Below are 13,834 nucleotides of genomic sequence, written 5' to 3' on the forward strand. Positions count from 1 at the left end.
TTTAATAATTGCAGGTATAATTATTCATAACACTGACAAAATTTGCTATTCACCACTAATTTCTTCAAATTACTGAAGGCATAAAGCAAAAATAGACTAGTTAGAAAGACATTCATTTCTAATCAAGTTTTGTTATTGTTGTTTAATGAACAAATCTTCAACGCAGCATTCCAAAAATATTTCATTACAACATAAAAAGAAAACCAACAGGATGCTGGGTTGCATCATCAAGGGCATCACCAGCAGAGATAAAGAAGTCATTATCCCACTCTACTCAGCACTTGTCAGGCCCCACCTGGAATGCTGTGCTCAGTTTTGGTCCCCTCTATACAAAAAAGAGGTGGACAGGCTGGAGAGGGCCCAGAGAAGGGCCACCAGGATGATCAAAGGACTGAGAAGCCTGCCGTAGGAGGAAAGGCTGAGAACTGGGTTTGTTCAGCCTTGGGAGAAGAAGGCTTAGGGACCTCAGCACCATGTCCCAGTACTTAAAGGGTGGCTACAAAGGCGATGGAGACTCCCTTTTCACAAGGAGTCACATGGAAAAGATGATGGGTAATAGGTGCAAGTTACTCGTGGGGAGATTCCAACTGGACCCTAGAGGAAAATTGTTCACCATGAGAACAATCAGCCATTGGAATAATCTCCCCAGGGAAGTGGTGGATCCCCCAACATTGGACACTTTTAAGATTTGGCTGGACAGGGTGCTGGGTCATCTTGTCTAGTCCATGCTTTTGTCTAGAAGGTGCTTTTGCCAAAAAGGTTGGACCAGATGATCCTTGAGGCCCCTTCCAACCTGGTATTCTATGATTCTATGATAAGAAAAATAAAGCTAATGGTGGCTTACATGCACACACACTTTGGATTTTGGTTAGAAACAGGGTGTGCGTCCACACCAAAACAGTGTGGTACCAGCCAGCAGCATATTTCCCCACCTTGGTTTTATCCTATTTATATGTTTTGATTATTCCCACAACCAAAAAATAGGGAGACACAGCACAAAACCCCAAACAAAGTATTGGCACAAAACCACATCCCCTCATGCTGTCAGCTCCTCCTGTCCGTGAGGTCAGTGCCTCCGAGGGGATGTTTCCCAGGCATTCCCTTTTCTAGAAGAAATCTGGCAGCAGGGTGCAGCTCCCCGAGCCACGCAGGACAGGTCAGCGCTGGATGGTCTCTCCGACGGGGACCAGGGTGATGCACCTGTGGCTCATGAGGTAGGAGCAACATAACTTGGTTTGGGGAGGTGAGCTCCAGCCCTGGGAACGCTGCCTGTCCAGGAGCAAGGCAAAGCTGTGCTGTCAAACACCGGGCTTGTCCTAGTGACAGCCCCAAACTCTTCCCACACGTTGGATCTAAGGTAAAACAGACACACAAGAGTTTTCAGTCTTAGCGAATGGCGCTGCGTCCTGGTCTGGCTAACCATGGCTCTGGGCATCAGTATGGTGTGGAACGGGGGATGTGGCACACAAGGCCAGGACCACAGGTATTTCCCAGCCTATAAACACAGCACCTTACCCCAGGCATCTCTCAGATATTAAGGGTGCAGGCTCGTGGGTATTTGCTAATTCAAATGTGGAAGCGCAGAGGGATGACTGAGGAGGGTAGAGCTGATAGTCTCACTCCTGGCCAGAATATCCAAGCACTGCGAGTTCAGCGGTAGAAGCAGTGTATAGGATAGGAGAGATGTATAAATGCATAGACATTTGTTTGCAAAAGAATGTCAAAATAAGCTTTTTCTAGGCATTCTAACAGATATGAAACAATAATAAATCCAATAAAAACCTAGACAGTATCTAGCTAGCAATGCTGAGGTATAACAAGAGTACGTAGAGCTTTATTTTCCATTTCTTTAATATCAAACCCATCCTACTTCCTTTCCATGTCCAAGGAGCTGCTGTGCACCCCACACAATTATTTCATTCATCTCCTCAGATGAATAGGTATTGCCCTGTGAAACCCCACTGCTGCCAGAGGGAGCGGCGGGTTCGCAGCAGATCCAGCAAACGGGGCGCCCAGCCTTTTCCCTCCGCGTCCCCGAACACATAGCAAACAGCAGCGCCGCTTTCGCAGGGCAGGAAGCTCCGAAATGAAGGTTCTGCCTGACTTCACGCTTGGGAACCAGGTGGCATTTCTCTAGTTGCCAGCCTCTGGCACTGCTGGAATTGCTCCCCGCTGCTCCCCTCGCGCAACGCCTCCGGGGGACAATTTGCAGCTCGGGCAGATGGCTGTAGAAATTTATGGAACTGGCTGATTTTTGCTGGTCAAATAAAAATAATAATAAAATTGGTTCTAGGGTCCAAGCACCTCCACCTGGAAGTCCCCTTTCTTTCTCAGTGATGGTGAGAGTCACACGGCTGAGCAGCGTTGCTTTCCGCACAACGCTCTCTGCCTTCAAATACAAGAGGTTGGAGAAGGCGAAAATAAAAGGAACACTGGATGGAAAACCTGATAAACTATCTCTACTCACAGAGAGCCCTCGGTATGACAAAAGCACTTCAAATATGTTTTAGCCAGAAGTGTAAGAAAAATCAGTCTTTTGCAAGCATTTCTTCTAATTAGCTCTTTGCAATTCATGAGGCCCCGCGTTGAGCAGACAGCTCTTTCCCCAGCGGAGCCCTGGCTGCTCCCGCAGCCCCACGCTCAATTTGCTCAGCTAAGGGGTGCTAATGCTTCAATATGCAGCAGGCATTTTCTTAAATGTTGAAAGACTTAAACAAATTATAACCATCCTATAATTTGGCAGGTTAGAAAAGAAGCTTTTAAAGAGCCTTGTTAAATGAATGACTGAAACCTTCACCCCAGGCTATTTTTAAAATTCATTTGTCTGTACTCGAGTGAGGAGGAAGGCACAAATATATGCATGATCCATGTCTAAAATTTTGATTGCTGAATTAGTTAGAATTAAGCTACAATCTTTGTGGCTATTAATAAATGATTTAGGGAAATGGTATTGGAACATTGGTCACTGAAATAGCCACAGCTTCATACCCTTCCTCCACGGAGCAAGAATTGGAATGAGATTTATGGAGGAATTTATGGCAAAAGAAAGAAGCTGTAGCACACCACCTCCTTGCAGCCTAATTTACACGCACCCTTCCACTCCAATGTGTGCACTTTTAATCACACTAATTATAAAGAGCCCACTCATCATGATGCTGCAAATTAAGATATGCAAAGAGAGCTACACAGGAGTTTCCATAAAAAAATAATGCTGCTCCATCTACTCCATCCCACAGAGCCATGAGGCATCGACGCTATATGTCTCTGCCGTCAGGAGTAGCATGAACTCATGGAGCACAGCAAGGACCTTGCCTCAGTTGAGATCTCTGCCATAGGGAGAATATTTAACCTGGCACCTTCGGATGCTCTGCAGGAACGGAGGGCGCTGAGCCAGGCATTGCTTCTGCTCTGCTGCCACGTGTGCCACCGGGGACTGGGAAGGGCAGAGGGTATCGGAGCGGAGATCGGAGGGATGAACACTTCCTAAAGGAAACGAGGGATAAACTACTGCTAGAGGAAGCAGAGGTCCTTCACCTTCCCCAGGAAGCAAGGAGAATCCCTCACTAGATGTGAATGCATTTTTTGCACTCCCTGGGAAACAAGTTTCCATATAAATAACTGAAATGTGTTTAAAATGGATATCTGCAATTGCTTGCATAGACAGACCTCTGAGACCATTAATCCCCCGACATCTGTTACCTGTGTATTAGCTCAGTATCATAACCTGTGATTTTTCTGTGTAAGGTTTTTAATGCTAATGTCTTCTTCATGCAATTTGAGAAAGAAAGCAGGTCTAGAAATAAGCAGTTCCCCATTCACATTTTCATTCATAATGTATCTGCTTTTAACTGCCTTGCCTACAACTTTAAGGTAAGATCTGATATGGAAAACAAAAATACACCAAGTCTGAACCTACAATATGTGGGTAGCAGAGTTACTAGTGGGAAGTAAAGCTTTCAGATTACATTGCTGGTATAATCAAGGGCTTCACTGAATGAAAGACGTTGCAATTATTCAATATCTTTTTGAAATGGTCTTAGAGACCTGCATATCACTCCTAACAAAACCAGAATAATACGTCACATCACCTCTGTATTCATCCTCCACCACTGGCACTGGTGGGACCCCTTTCTGGAGTGACATGTCAGGATAAAGATCCCTTGGACCATATCTGGACATAGCACTGGAGAATCTCCTTGCTACAGATGGCAATCTTCTCCTCTGGAAAGCCTCAGACCAGATATTCCTGTTCCTCTTGCCTTCCCAGAACCCTCAAAGAGAAATTGTAGGAGGACTCAGGATATCAGAAAGAATATGAAGCAGCCTTACAGCATCTCACTGTTAGCAGGCCCCAAGTCAGCTGTAGAAGCTATTGAGAATTTGGTCTTCAGATGAAACAGAGCACCACACAACCAACCAGGCTGGGTTTCACATCATCAGGCAAAAAAGAGATAAAAAGACGTAAAATATTTGGAGGTTAAAACGTCCTCACAAGCCCAAAGGCTCAATTGCATGTTCTTGACCTAGAGAAAAAAATACATTTAAACAGAACATATGAAATTAGCACTCGCTGCCACCAAGTGTAGATCAGACACAATGCAAGGACATATGTTTCTACAGTTAACAAAAGCTTCATACATAGTATTTGCATCACCTGTAAGCATCACCCAGAACTGTGTCACCACCCTGTGAGACCTAACCCAGGGAAATCGAGGTTTAAGCTCTGCAACTAGAACGCAACCGCTCCTTGCAGCAGCTACGGCCCTGCTAAGCTGACCATCTGGCACGTACCAACGCCTACCCTTGGTGATTCCCCTTCGCGACTCCCCTTTGCCACCTGGCTGCTCACGCACACCTCGGCTGCATCCACATCTCTGCACTTTACTCTGTAGTTCCACTTTCTGGCTCATGATGCTCCAAGCACTGGTCCCCACTCCATAGCATTGGTCTCCACTCCAGCCTGCAGGACCATCATCTCTACTCATCTCACCCTTCTCTCTAGACATTGCTGCACTGCGAGCATCCCTCAGAATAGATGTTCCACCTGGTCCCTGGACCATGCTTCCTACCTGGCTTCCTAGCCCAGGATGGGTCTTCCCTGGTGCTGGACTTCAGCTTCACAAACTTTTAAATCTGGGTCATATTTCGTATTTAGCCATTTTCCTCTCCAAAAATGTGATCTAGAAGCAGACCCCAACTGAGAACAGATTTCTGCAACTGCTGCATGCATCATCCCGCAAGAGCGTCAAATCTGACTGCAGATCAGAGGGTAGTTCTGATGGATCTGGTATTTTGGCAGAAGAAGACAAAGGGCTTAACGGAAGCAGCAAAGAATCACTCATCGTAACAGCCTATGTGTATGCGCAGCCTTCTGCTTAAAAAAAAAGGATTGCTGGTTAACAGCAGGTTATCTTATTGCATTACCCTGGTGGTCAATTTAGCATGGATTTATGATAAAATGATCCCTCGCTACAGAACTTACTCTATTTGGCCAAAGATGGTATAGCAGAAAGCAACAGAGTCATGAGCTGCTTGCAGGATAAAAACAAAAGTGTCACGCAAAGGGCAAATTGTTCCTCTCCATTTTGAGAGGTAACTATTCCATATCTGTATGCGACGGCGGGAATAATTTAAAGAGTAAGAAATAACAAAGGGTTCAGACCCCTCTTAGTTAAGCATTAAAAAAGTAGAAGGAAATGGATCAGCTGCTTCCTTTCTGATACAGGCTGCTGGTCTAGTTTAGAGACAGTCATAAGCTCAACATCATCACCAGTGACATAACAAGAAGCAGCCTGGACCATAGAAAAGCTGTCTATATATGGGTAAGAAGTTATTCTCCAACAAAACCAGTTTTATTTGGACGTGTGCACAACCTGCTGCGCTTTAAATCTTCAGAGCGCTGAAAGCATGACATTTTCCCCAAAAATCCGGTTGAGTCTGTCCTGAGGAACAGCAGTACTCATATATAAATGGGATGATACTGTCTGTGAGTGAGTTTCTTCCTGCAAGTTGGGCAAGAGTTGGCATTCCGAAGGGAGTCGCGGAGGCACTGGCTGCAGAAGACATGGCCGCATTTGGTTGACACAATCAGTCGCCCGCTTTGCACAATCTGCAAGAGAAGAAACCGCAACAGCTATTTGGAGTAAAGAATTCAGCTTTGCCGGTCTACTGGCACCAGGCCAAGAGGACTTGGAGAACCTGTAACCGGTGCGCTACCGCGCTCACAGTAAGGAACCCAGAGACCTTTCAGTGCCCTCTGGGGAAGCGTTGCTCCCTCCACGTACACCGCCAAGAAGCCACTTTGAGTTACAAGCTAGTTTCACCTTAAAGCCAAGGTCTGTACTTCAAGCCAGCTGTCCGCAGCGTCCCACGTAACCCAACAGCGCCGCGCAGCTCGCCCTCTGCCCCGTCCTCCCTCCGACAACAAAGAAACGACGACGACACGTGGATCCTTACCTCCGAGTAGCCATCCATGCAAATCGGACAGCTAACGGTACCAGACGGCCTTGCGGGAGAGAGAACAAAACCAGAAAGAACACGCACCCGTTAATGTCACCGTGCACCGAGGGTTGCCGATACATAAAACGTCACGAAAATCAGCCGACCGCGCAGGCTAGCCCCGATGCATCTCATCAGAAGAGCCCTGCGTACCTCTAACTCTCTCAGCCTGTTGCATTTAAGAAGCGGTTAGGCTCTCCCTTACCTAAGGGAAGCAGCGCCGTGGCGGTCACGGGGGCGGGGGGGAAATGCAGGTAGTCACCCTGCTCTGCTACTGGAAGTAACAGCAGTCTATAGCACTGGGCCGTACACGTGTAGCAGTACTCATCTTCAACAGGTCATAAATAAGAGTTTTGTAACAAAAGCATCTAGCTGTCCTTTCTAGACATGAAACAGGTTGTCAGAAATTAAAACTTCCCCTATTCTCACGTAGCAACATCCCAGCCCAGTCAGGTATTCATACCAAGAACTCCTTCCTTATAAAATGTGTGATTATACAAAGTGTATTTTCAGACTCTTTTGCTCTGTCTTTTATGTATTGCAAGCATTTCAATGTCTCTCATGCCATCCTGTGAGATACATTAGATAATGGATTCATAAGCAACAAAAGTTCATGATGGGGTTTTCTGGGGATTTTTTTGAATGGATTCTCCTCTAGAAATGCCATTACATTTTAAGTCTGAAGTTTTTGCACAGTAATCAAACAGACCCAAGAGCTGGGAAGAACTCAGTTTCTACAGTATATCAGAACGTAGACTTTAGAAAGACACTGTATCTGCTACTTACACATCATTATCTCTTGGATCATCTTCATCATCGCTAATCAGTACACAGATGTCCCGCTGTCGCTGGTCTCTTAGTCTGAGATTTCTCCTTTCTTGATGATTCTCTGTAATTTAATTTTGGTAAGTTAGCTATCTTATAAACTATACAGCCCTGGAACTGTCCTTGAAATGTATGATTAGAAATAGTCTGTAACTTTCTTCTTTAGTTTCTACACTGCAATACAGGATGAAAAATCCTTTTGACATTTTGCTATTCGAAGCAGATATTCCAGTGCTAAAAGCGCTCATTAAAATTATTATCAACTTTGGGCTTACAGAACTTCTGTATTTCAAAAATAAGAAAACACGTTTTGAGCAGCTTTCATGTATTTTCATTCAGATAGTCACTATCAGAGCTTGTAGAAAGTATCAAACACAGATTGGATCCATTCTCTACGACACTGGCCAGATACTTTAGCACTGTCCTTTGCCTTTTGGTAAATGCAGTTTCAGTCCAAGCTGCTCAGGTTGGTGGGAAAAGAAAGAAAAAAAATTAAACTTAGGACAATTCCATTATCAATTGTAAAACATCAACTCACCTTCAACAATCTTGCATCCATATCCATGGGAAGGGAGAGAAAAGAAAACACAATTAGCGTTTGGTGTGCCCCCCCAGTGTTGCATACAAACACCAGATAAGCAAAGCAATTTCAACAAAACAAGCTAAGAATGCTAGGATATCACTCTTGTTTCGATTAAGAATATTAGAAGGAGCAGTCAGTCAGCTGCTGCTCAGAACACAAGTGGCAGCTTCTGGTTCCGCTCAGGCTGCAGCAAAGGGACAGAAATGGAGGCAGCTTAGGAACCACCTGAACACCCTCCGCCCTGCTCCCCAGGTTCGCTGCCCTGATTTGGTTTAGGCCAGAGGAGATTCTTTCCCTCTTTCTCCCTCAGACAGACAAATTAGCTGTGATGTCCATAAGCGCGGCACATTAGATTAGCAGCCGCTGAAGAAAAAAAAAGCCCAAAACCCAAACCCGCTGTTGTCTTTGGTGGAACTAGAGCTGGAGCAATGCAGATTACGTTGTAAAGTACCAGGCCTTTCCTCTGCAAATGCTCAGGAACAACCTCAGCAGGAGATACCCCCCTGCTATTCCTGCTCCTGCTTTCTGGGTCAGCACAGCAGCGGTGGCATCCCAAAACCAAGGTTATAAACTACACTGTGGACTGGATCAAATACTATTCTAGCTTTAAAATAATGGTTTAAAAAAGTGGATTTTTTTTTTTAAGACTTCTTGGAGTAATAAACTGAACTAGTTTGTACCATGGCCAGCTACAGTTGCGCTTGGCATCTCTGTGACAGGAGTACCTCCAACTGATGTTGCAGCTAAACCCTTTGTAGTTGTGAAGTCAAAAGCCTTACTATTGTCTCCTTTACCTTTTATTTAAATCATTGGCCTATGCCTTTGATACATCTGGAAGAGCTTCAACTGTCAATTGCATCTCCTTATGTTACGTTACCCATGAACGGTCGATATTCTCCCCAAGTTCTGGAGCACCAAGCTATTTTAGATTACCCTCTAACTGTCTGCAAGCACACCTCCAGAGCAGCTTCTGTGTTGACCCATAACACATGGTTTTCATGCACTGGTGAGTCAACTTTGAACTTACGACTTACTTACACTTAAAGCCAGATTCTATCAGGGAGCACAATACAGAGCTCATTTGACCACAAGATTTAGATAGGTGTGCCATTCACTACTTACCACAAGAGAATCATCGTGAGTTAGATCAACGACTACAGGTTCAGAAGATTCACATGTGAGATCTACTACTTCTTCACCGGCTTCAAAACACAAGGTTAGAATCAAGATCAGGGATTGCAGAGGAATAAAAGTGCCCACCACTATGTAACAGGCTGAGGTATGCTTCAGCCTTGCCCTATCCCTCTGCTCTTCGGGAACGTGTCCAACAGCTCACTCAAGCAGTGAACAGTCAACGTAGAGCATTACCGCCGCTGTCTTCTGCAAGTTGCAATGCAAGAGGAACAGCGGCCGAGCTCCTCACACAGTTCTGTTGTATGACAACAGCTTGTGGGAGGTACACAGCAACAGATTATTCATCTAACATAGAGAATGCTTGTCACACAGAATAAAACATGAATCATACAGGATATAATAATTTTACAGTACCATGCTGTAAATGTTCCTATCTCATGTGTCTCCCAACTTTTCATAGGCAAATGCACAGCAAAAACTGAAAAAGCCGTATAATTACGTGGAGACCAACAGCTACTTTCAATCGTAAGAGGTCAAGGAGGCTTTTCTAATTCTGATACATTTTGTAAAAAAAAGTACTGGTGAAGTACTGCCTCTCCTTGAGGGATGAGGCACAACTAATGGCAAACTTTCAATTATCTCCTTAAAACTTAGGAGTTCCCAAGCTCAAGTTGCCACTCTCCATAGTGGTAGCTGCAGCGACTCCCGGCTCATCGGACTAGACATTCGCATGTTGGAGCAGCACTTGAGTACCTTTCTTACACAACTCATCTGTCACTCGTGGTGAATGTTATCACACCTCAGGAACAAACTAAACCAGTTGTCAGCAGGCTTGTTGTTTAAGGATGCCATGCTAGATGCTGTCTAAAATCAGAGGTTTCCCTTCCTCCCCAGTAAAACTGGGCATAGACACTGCCAAAGACACACGTCAAGTGGGACCACAACCCTCCAGAAGCACTTCACGTTCTTCCCGAGTTAAAAAGAAAGCTTACCACTTTCTTCAAGTTCTATTGGCTCTGCTTCTGAAGCCATTTCTGCGGTAGAAGCCATCAGCCTGTTTCGTTTCCGAGCTTGCCTAGAATGAACTGCTCCTCCACGGCGCTTTCGTTGAGTCTAAGAGAGAAGAAAGCCGTAGCATTTTCTTTAGGAGTAATATTAACGTGGCCCTCATCTTTGCAGCACCAACGAAAGCACGCAAGGAGACACTAAACACTCCCCTGAAAGGCTGTAGTATGGAAAGAATGGTAGTATGGGTCATTCCTATCTGAACACATCGATTCAAGGAAAAGACATCACCCCAGATCTCTTACGAGTTGGGTCACAAAGAAGAAACACATTGGCAAACAATCACAATGAGAAGAGGAGTTCACAATTATATGAGATGCTAGCTTCCAGCCAACCATTGGAATTGGTCTGACTTAAGGTTTTTGCTCAGACATTTGCATGTCTTAACTATTGGTAGTACCTAGAGAGATTAAAAATCTTAAGTATCACAGAATATGATGTCATACAAAGTTTTAATATGCTTATGTTCCAGCACATTTATTACAAACTCTTAAAAATGTTTGTAAAACCAGCATGTTTTAAGAATCAGGTTCGCATTGAGTAGTGAAATACTTACTGTGCTCATGGTGTTTCTTGATCTAAAGCCGCAGAAGAAGCAAGAGGTACAAATACCAAAAAAGTAATGGCGAGGAAGCTACAACTTGTCAATTCCTTATATTCCTTCAGGTAGTGCACTGTTACAAAGTCCAGATTTCACAGTGTCTGAGAACGATGTTCTTTCAAACCTGTAAGCAAAGAAGAGGGAAGATTACCTATCTATCTGCAATGCTTGTTCTCTTAAATACACCCCTCTCCAAGATTCCCGTCCCTGAGTCACCAGTTTCTGCCCAAAGCTAGAGGGGAAGCCCCAGTTTGGTATTTGAGCCTCAGACACAGCCTGCAGCTGGGCTGAAGCCTCTTCTCCGTTTCCTGAACTAAATGCCAGAATAAGCTCATTTGTTAGCAAGCTATAAAAATGCTATGGAATCCCAATTAAGTTTAACTGAAAACCAGCTGATTGACTCTCGAGGCAATGTTTGTGCGTGGTACTGATGTTCGTATCTCAAAGCTTGCTCATGGTGAAATTATCCTGAGTCCAACAGACAATGAGGAGCTGGGAGGAGGCAGCGGGGAGACCCCAAACAAGTCCAATAACTAATTTTAGAAGAGAAAGCATTACAAATTAGTAGGGGAAATATTTTCTTTAATAGAAGCAGTAAAGTGCTGATAAAGCCTAAGAATTAAGCCTGCCAGACAACTTGCACTTTACCGCAGAAAAGACCGAATAAAGGCCTTAGACAACTCAGTGTCCAATGACCGAGCCTACGGAAAGCTTTGTTACAAATCCATCTTAAAAAAAAAAAAAAATCCCCTCTTGACACACAGCTGCTTTTTCCTCCAAGGGTCTGAACCATCTAGAATTCCCTGCCCCCATATGTTTTTTACAGGTCTGACAGCACAGAAGCCCTGGCAAGCCTTTGAACTGTATTGTAATCCAAAGATCAGTCTTAGTAGAAGGCCCATTCCACTGCAGTCAATCAAAACAAAAAGGCAAGGCAGAAATCCACCTGCTCCAGACACTGACCTTGACCCGTGCTGCAAAGACCAGCACACAGTTCTTCGGAAAAAGGGCACAGCCAGGAACAGCCAGAGGTGCTCCCTGAGCTGGGAGAAAGCAAACCTCAGCGAACAAGTGGGAAGAAAAGCATACGCAGGGTAATCCGCAGCTGCCACAAAGCAGCTTGACTACAAACTGCTGTAGGAGTCCTCCACAGTTCTGAACAGTCTAGAAGATTTAGCTCACTGTTCTGGATTATTACATCACCTAAGAAGGCGCAAATTCCTGCAGGTGCTATAGGCCCTTGTTGACTCCATGTAGACCGTGAACATCGATGTCTCAGAAAAGGGACGGTATGGGGCCACTGTTGAGGTGTAGACATCATGTTAGGGCCTCAAAGGCAAAATGAAATAATGCCTAATGCCATATTTCTGGAGTTGGCAGCTTCCAGGGAATTACTCTTCTCTAAACAAGAGTTGTAGGGACTTCAGGTGAGATAAGACAAGAGCACCAATGGACGCACAAAGACATCTTCTAAAAGCATGAAATAAATCCATAACGAGTCTCTATAGTTCTCCTAAATCCACAGATCAGGATACATCTGAGCACTGCTGAGTTTCCTCCGGCTTCCACAAACTTCACCCTCTATACTGAAGTCAGAAACAAGGGATTTAGAAAAGGTCAAGAGGACTTGCAGGAATGTTAGGTTTGAGCTAGGTGTATATGCTCGTGAGTTAAAAAGTCGTCTTACCAAAGCTGGGGTGACCTTTGAAATCTCCTCATCACAATTAGCAGATTAAGAAACACCGAGACTGTGTGGTGGGATGGAATGGCACTGGTAGTCACCTATAACCTTGAGTGAAAGGAAGCCTGACTCATTTTTTTTCCTCTTAAACTTTCTCTCTGTACTTCTTAAATCACAAATCTTCAAGCCCAAAGATACATTTATGTACAGAAGCTACGTGATACGCCACTCATCAATTTTCTCCCCTTTTTTTCATTTTAAAACTGGCACTGGATTGCAAAACATAAGGAAGTCTAAAGAAAACATTGGCCCAATACTTGTTGAAGATGGTCACCTGACTAATAGGGATGAAGAAAAAGCAAAGGCATTCAATGCTTTTTTTCTTTTTTTCTCCTCCATCTTTAATAATACTGATAGACCGTGGGCTGCCAGGTCCCCTGATTCGGAGGACCACAAGTGTGGGAACAGGGACTTTCCATTCGTAGACAGCAAAATTGTCAGGGACCAGCTGTACCCGCTGAATGTTCACAAGTCCCTGGGGCCTGATGGGATTCATCCCAGAGTACTGAGGGAGCTAGCCAATGTTACGGCAGGACCCTTCTCGATTGTCTACCAAAGGTCTTGGGAACCTGGGGAGGTCCCTGCTGACCGGAAGCTCACCAGCGTCATTCCAGTTTACAAGAAGTGTGTGAGGGAAGACCCAGGAAACTGCAGCCCTGTTAGTCCAACCTCAGTTCCTGGAAAAATTGTGGAGAAGATTATGCTGGCCGCTATTGAAAGGCATTTAAAAAAATAATGCAATCATCATCAGGCACTGTCAACATGGGTTCAGAAAGGAAAAGTCCTGCTTAACTAATCTGATATCCTGATTCCACAATAAGGTCACCCGCCATGGGGATGAAGGGAAGGTGGTAGATGTAATTTTTTTGGATCTTAGTAAGGCTTTTGATACTGTCCCTCACAGCATACTTCTGGACAAGTTGTCCAACTGTGGGATGGGTGGGATCACGGTGCGCTGGGTGAAGAACTGGCTGAAGGGCAGAGCTCAAAGGGTTGTAGTGAATGGGGCTGCCTCTGGCTGGCAACCACTCACCAGTGGTGTTCCTCAGGGCTCGATCCTAGGGCTGGTTCTGGTCCATGTTTTTATCAGTGACCTGGATGCAGGAGTGGAATGCACCATTAGCAGGTTTGGTGACGATACCAAACTGGGAGGTCCTGTTGACCCTGTTGAAGGACAGGAGGCTTTCAGATGGATCCAAAGAGATTATTGGAGCATTGGACTATGATTAATGGGATGAAATTTATCAAGTCCAAATGCTAGATTCTGCACGTAGGACAGCGTAATACCAGGCGCAAGTATAAATGAGGAGAGGAGTGGCTGGGGAGCAGCCCTGGAGAAAGGGATCTGGGGGTGCTGGTTTGACAGCAGCTCAATACGAGTCAGCGG

The 13,834-nt window shown here is 44.9% G+C and overlaps 1 protein-coding gene across 1 annotated transcript; it reads right to left on the reverse strand.

Moving 5' to 3' along the window:
- Nucleotides 1–1,838: 1,838 nt before the first annotated feature.
- Nucleotides 1,839–10,858, reverse strand: LOC142601593 (E3 ubiquitin-protein ligase RNF4-like). The gene is made up of 5 exons (XM_075750777.1): nucleotides 10,662–10,858; nucleotides 10,033–10,153; nucleotides 9,029–9,108; nucleotides 6,457–6,531; nucleotides 1,839–6,109 (listed from the first exon to the last, which is right to left on the reverse strand). The coding sequence occupies exons 1-5, from the start codon at nucleotides 10,668–10,670 to the stop codon at nucleotides 5,960–5,962; spliced, it is 435 nt and encodes a 144-aa protein (XP_075606892.1). The 5' UTR covers nucleotides 10,671–10,858; the 3' UTR covers nucleotides 1,839–5,959.
- Between the last annotated feature and the right edge of the window lie 2,976 nt (nucleotides 10,859–13,834).

Source organism: Balearica regulorum, chromosome 4, assembly GCF_011004875.1.
Source record: "Balearica regulorum gibbericeps isolate bBalReg1 chromosome 4, bBalReg1.pri, whole genome shotgun sequence".
NCBI lineage: Eukaryota > Metazoa > Chordata > Aves > Gruiformes > Gruidae > Balearica > Balearica regulorum.

Coding starts and splice junctions, on each gene's coding strand:
- LOC142601593 (XM_075750777.1), bottom strand. Junction 9,109..10,032: donor AATAGAACTTGAAGAAAGTG/GTAAGCTTTCTT, acceptor TGTGTTTTGAAG/CCGGTGAAGAAGTAGTAGAT. Junction 6,110..6,456: donor GCATGGATGGCTACTCGGAG/GTAAGGATCCAC, acceptor CTTCTCTTGCAG/ATTGTGCAAAGCGGGCGACT.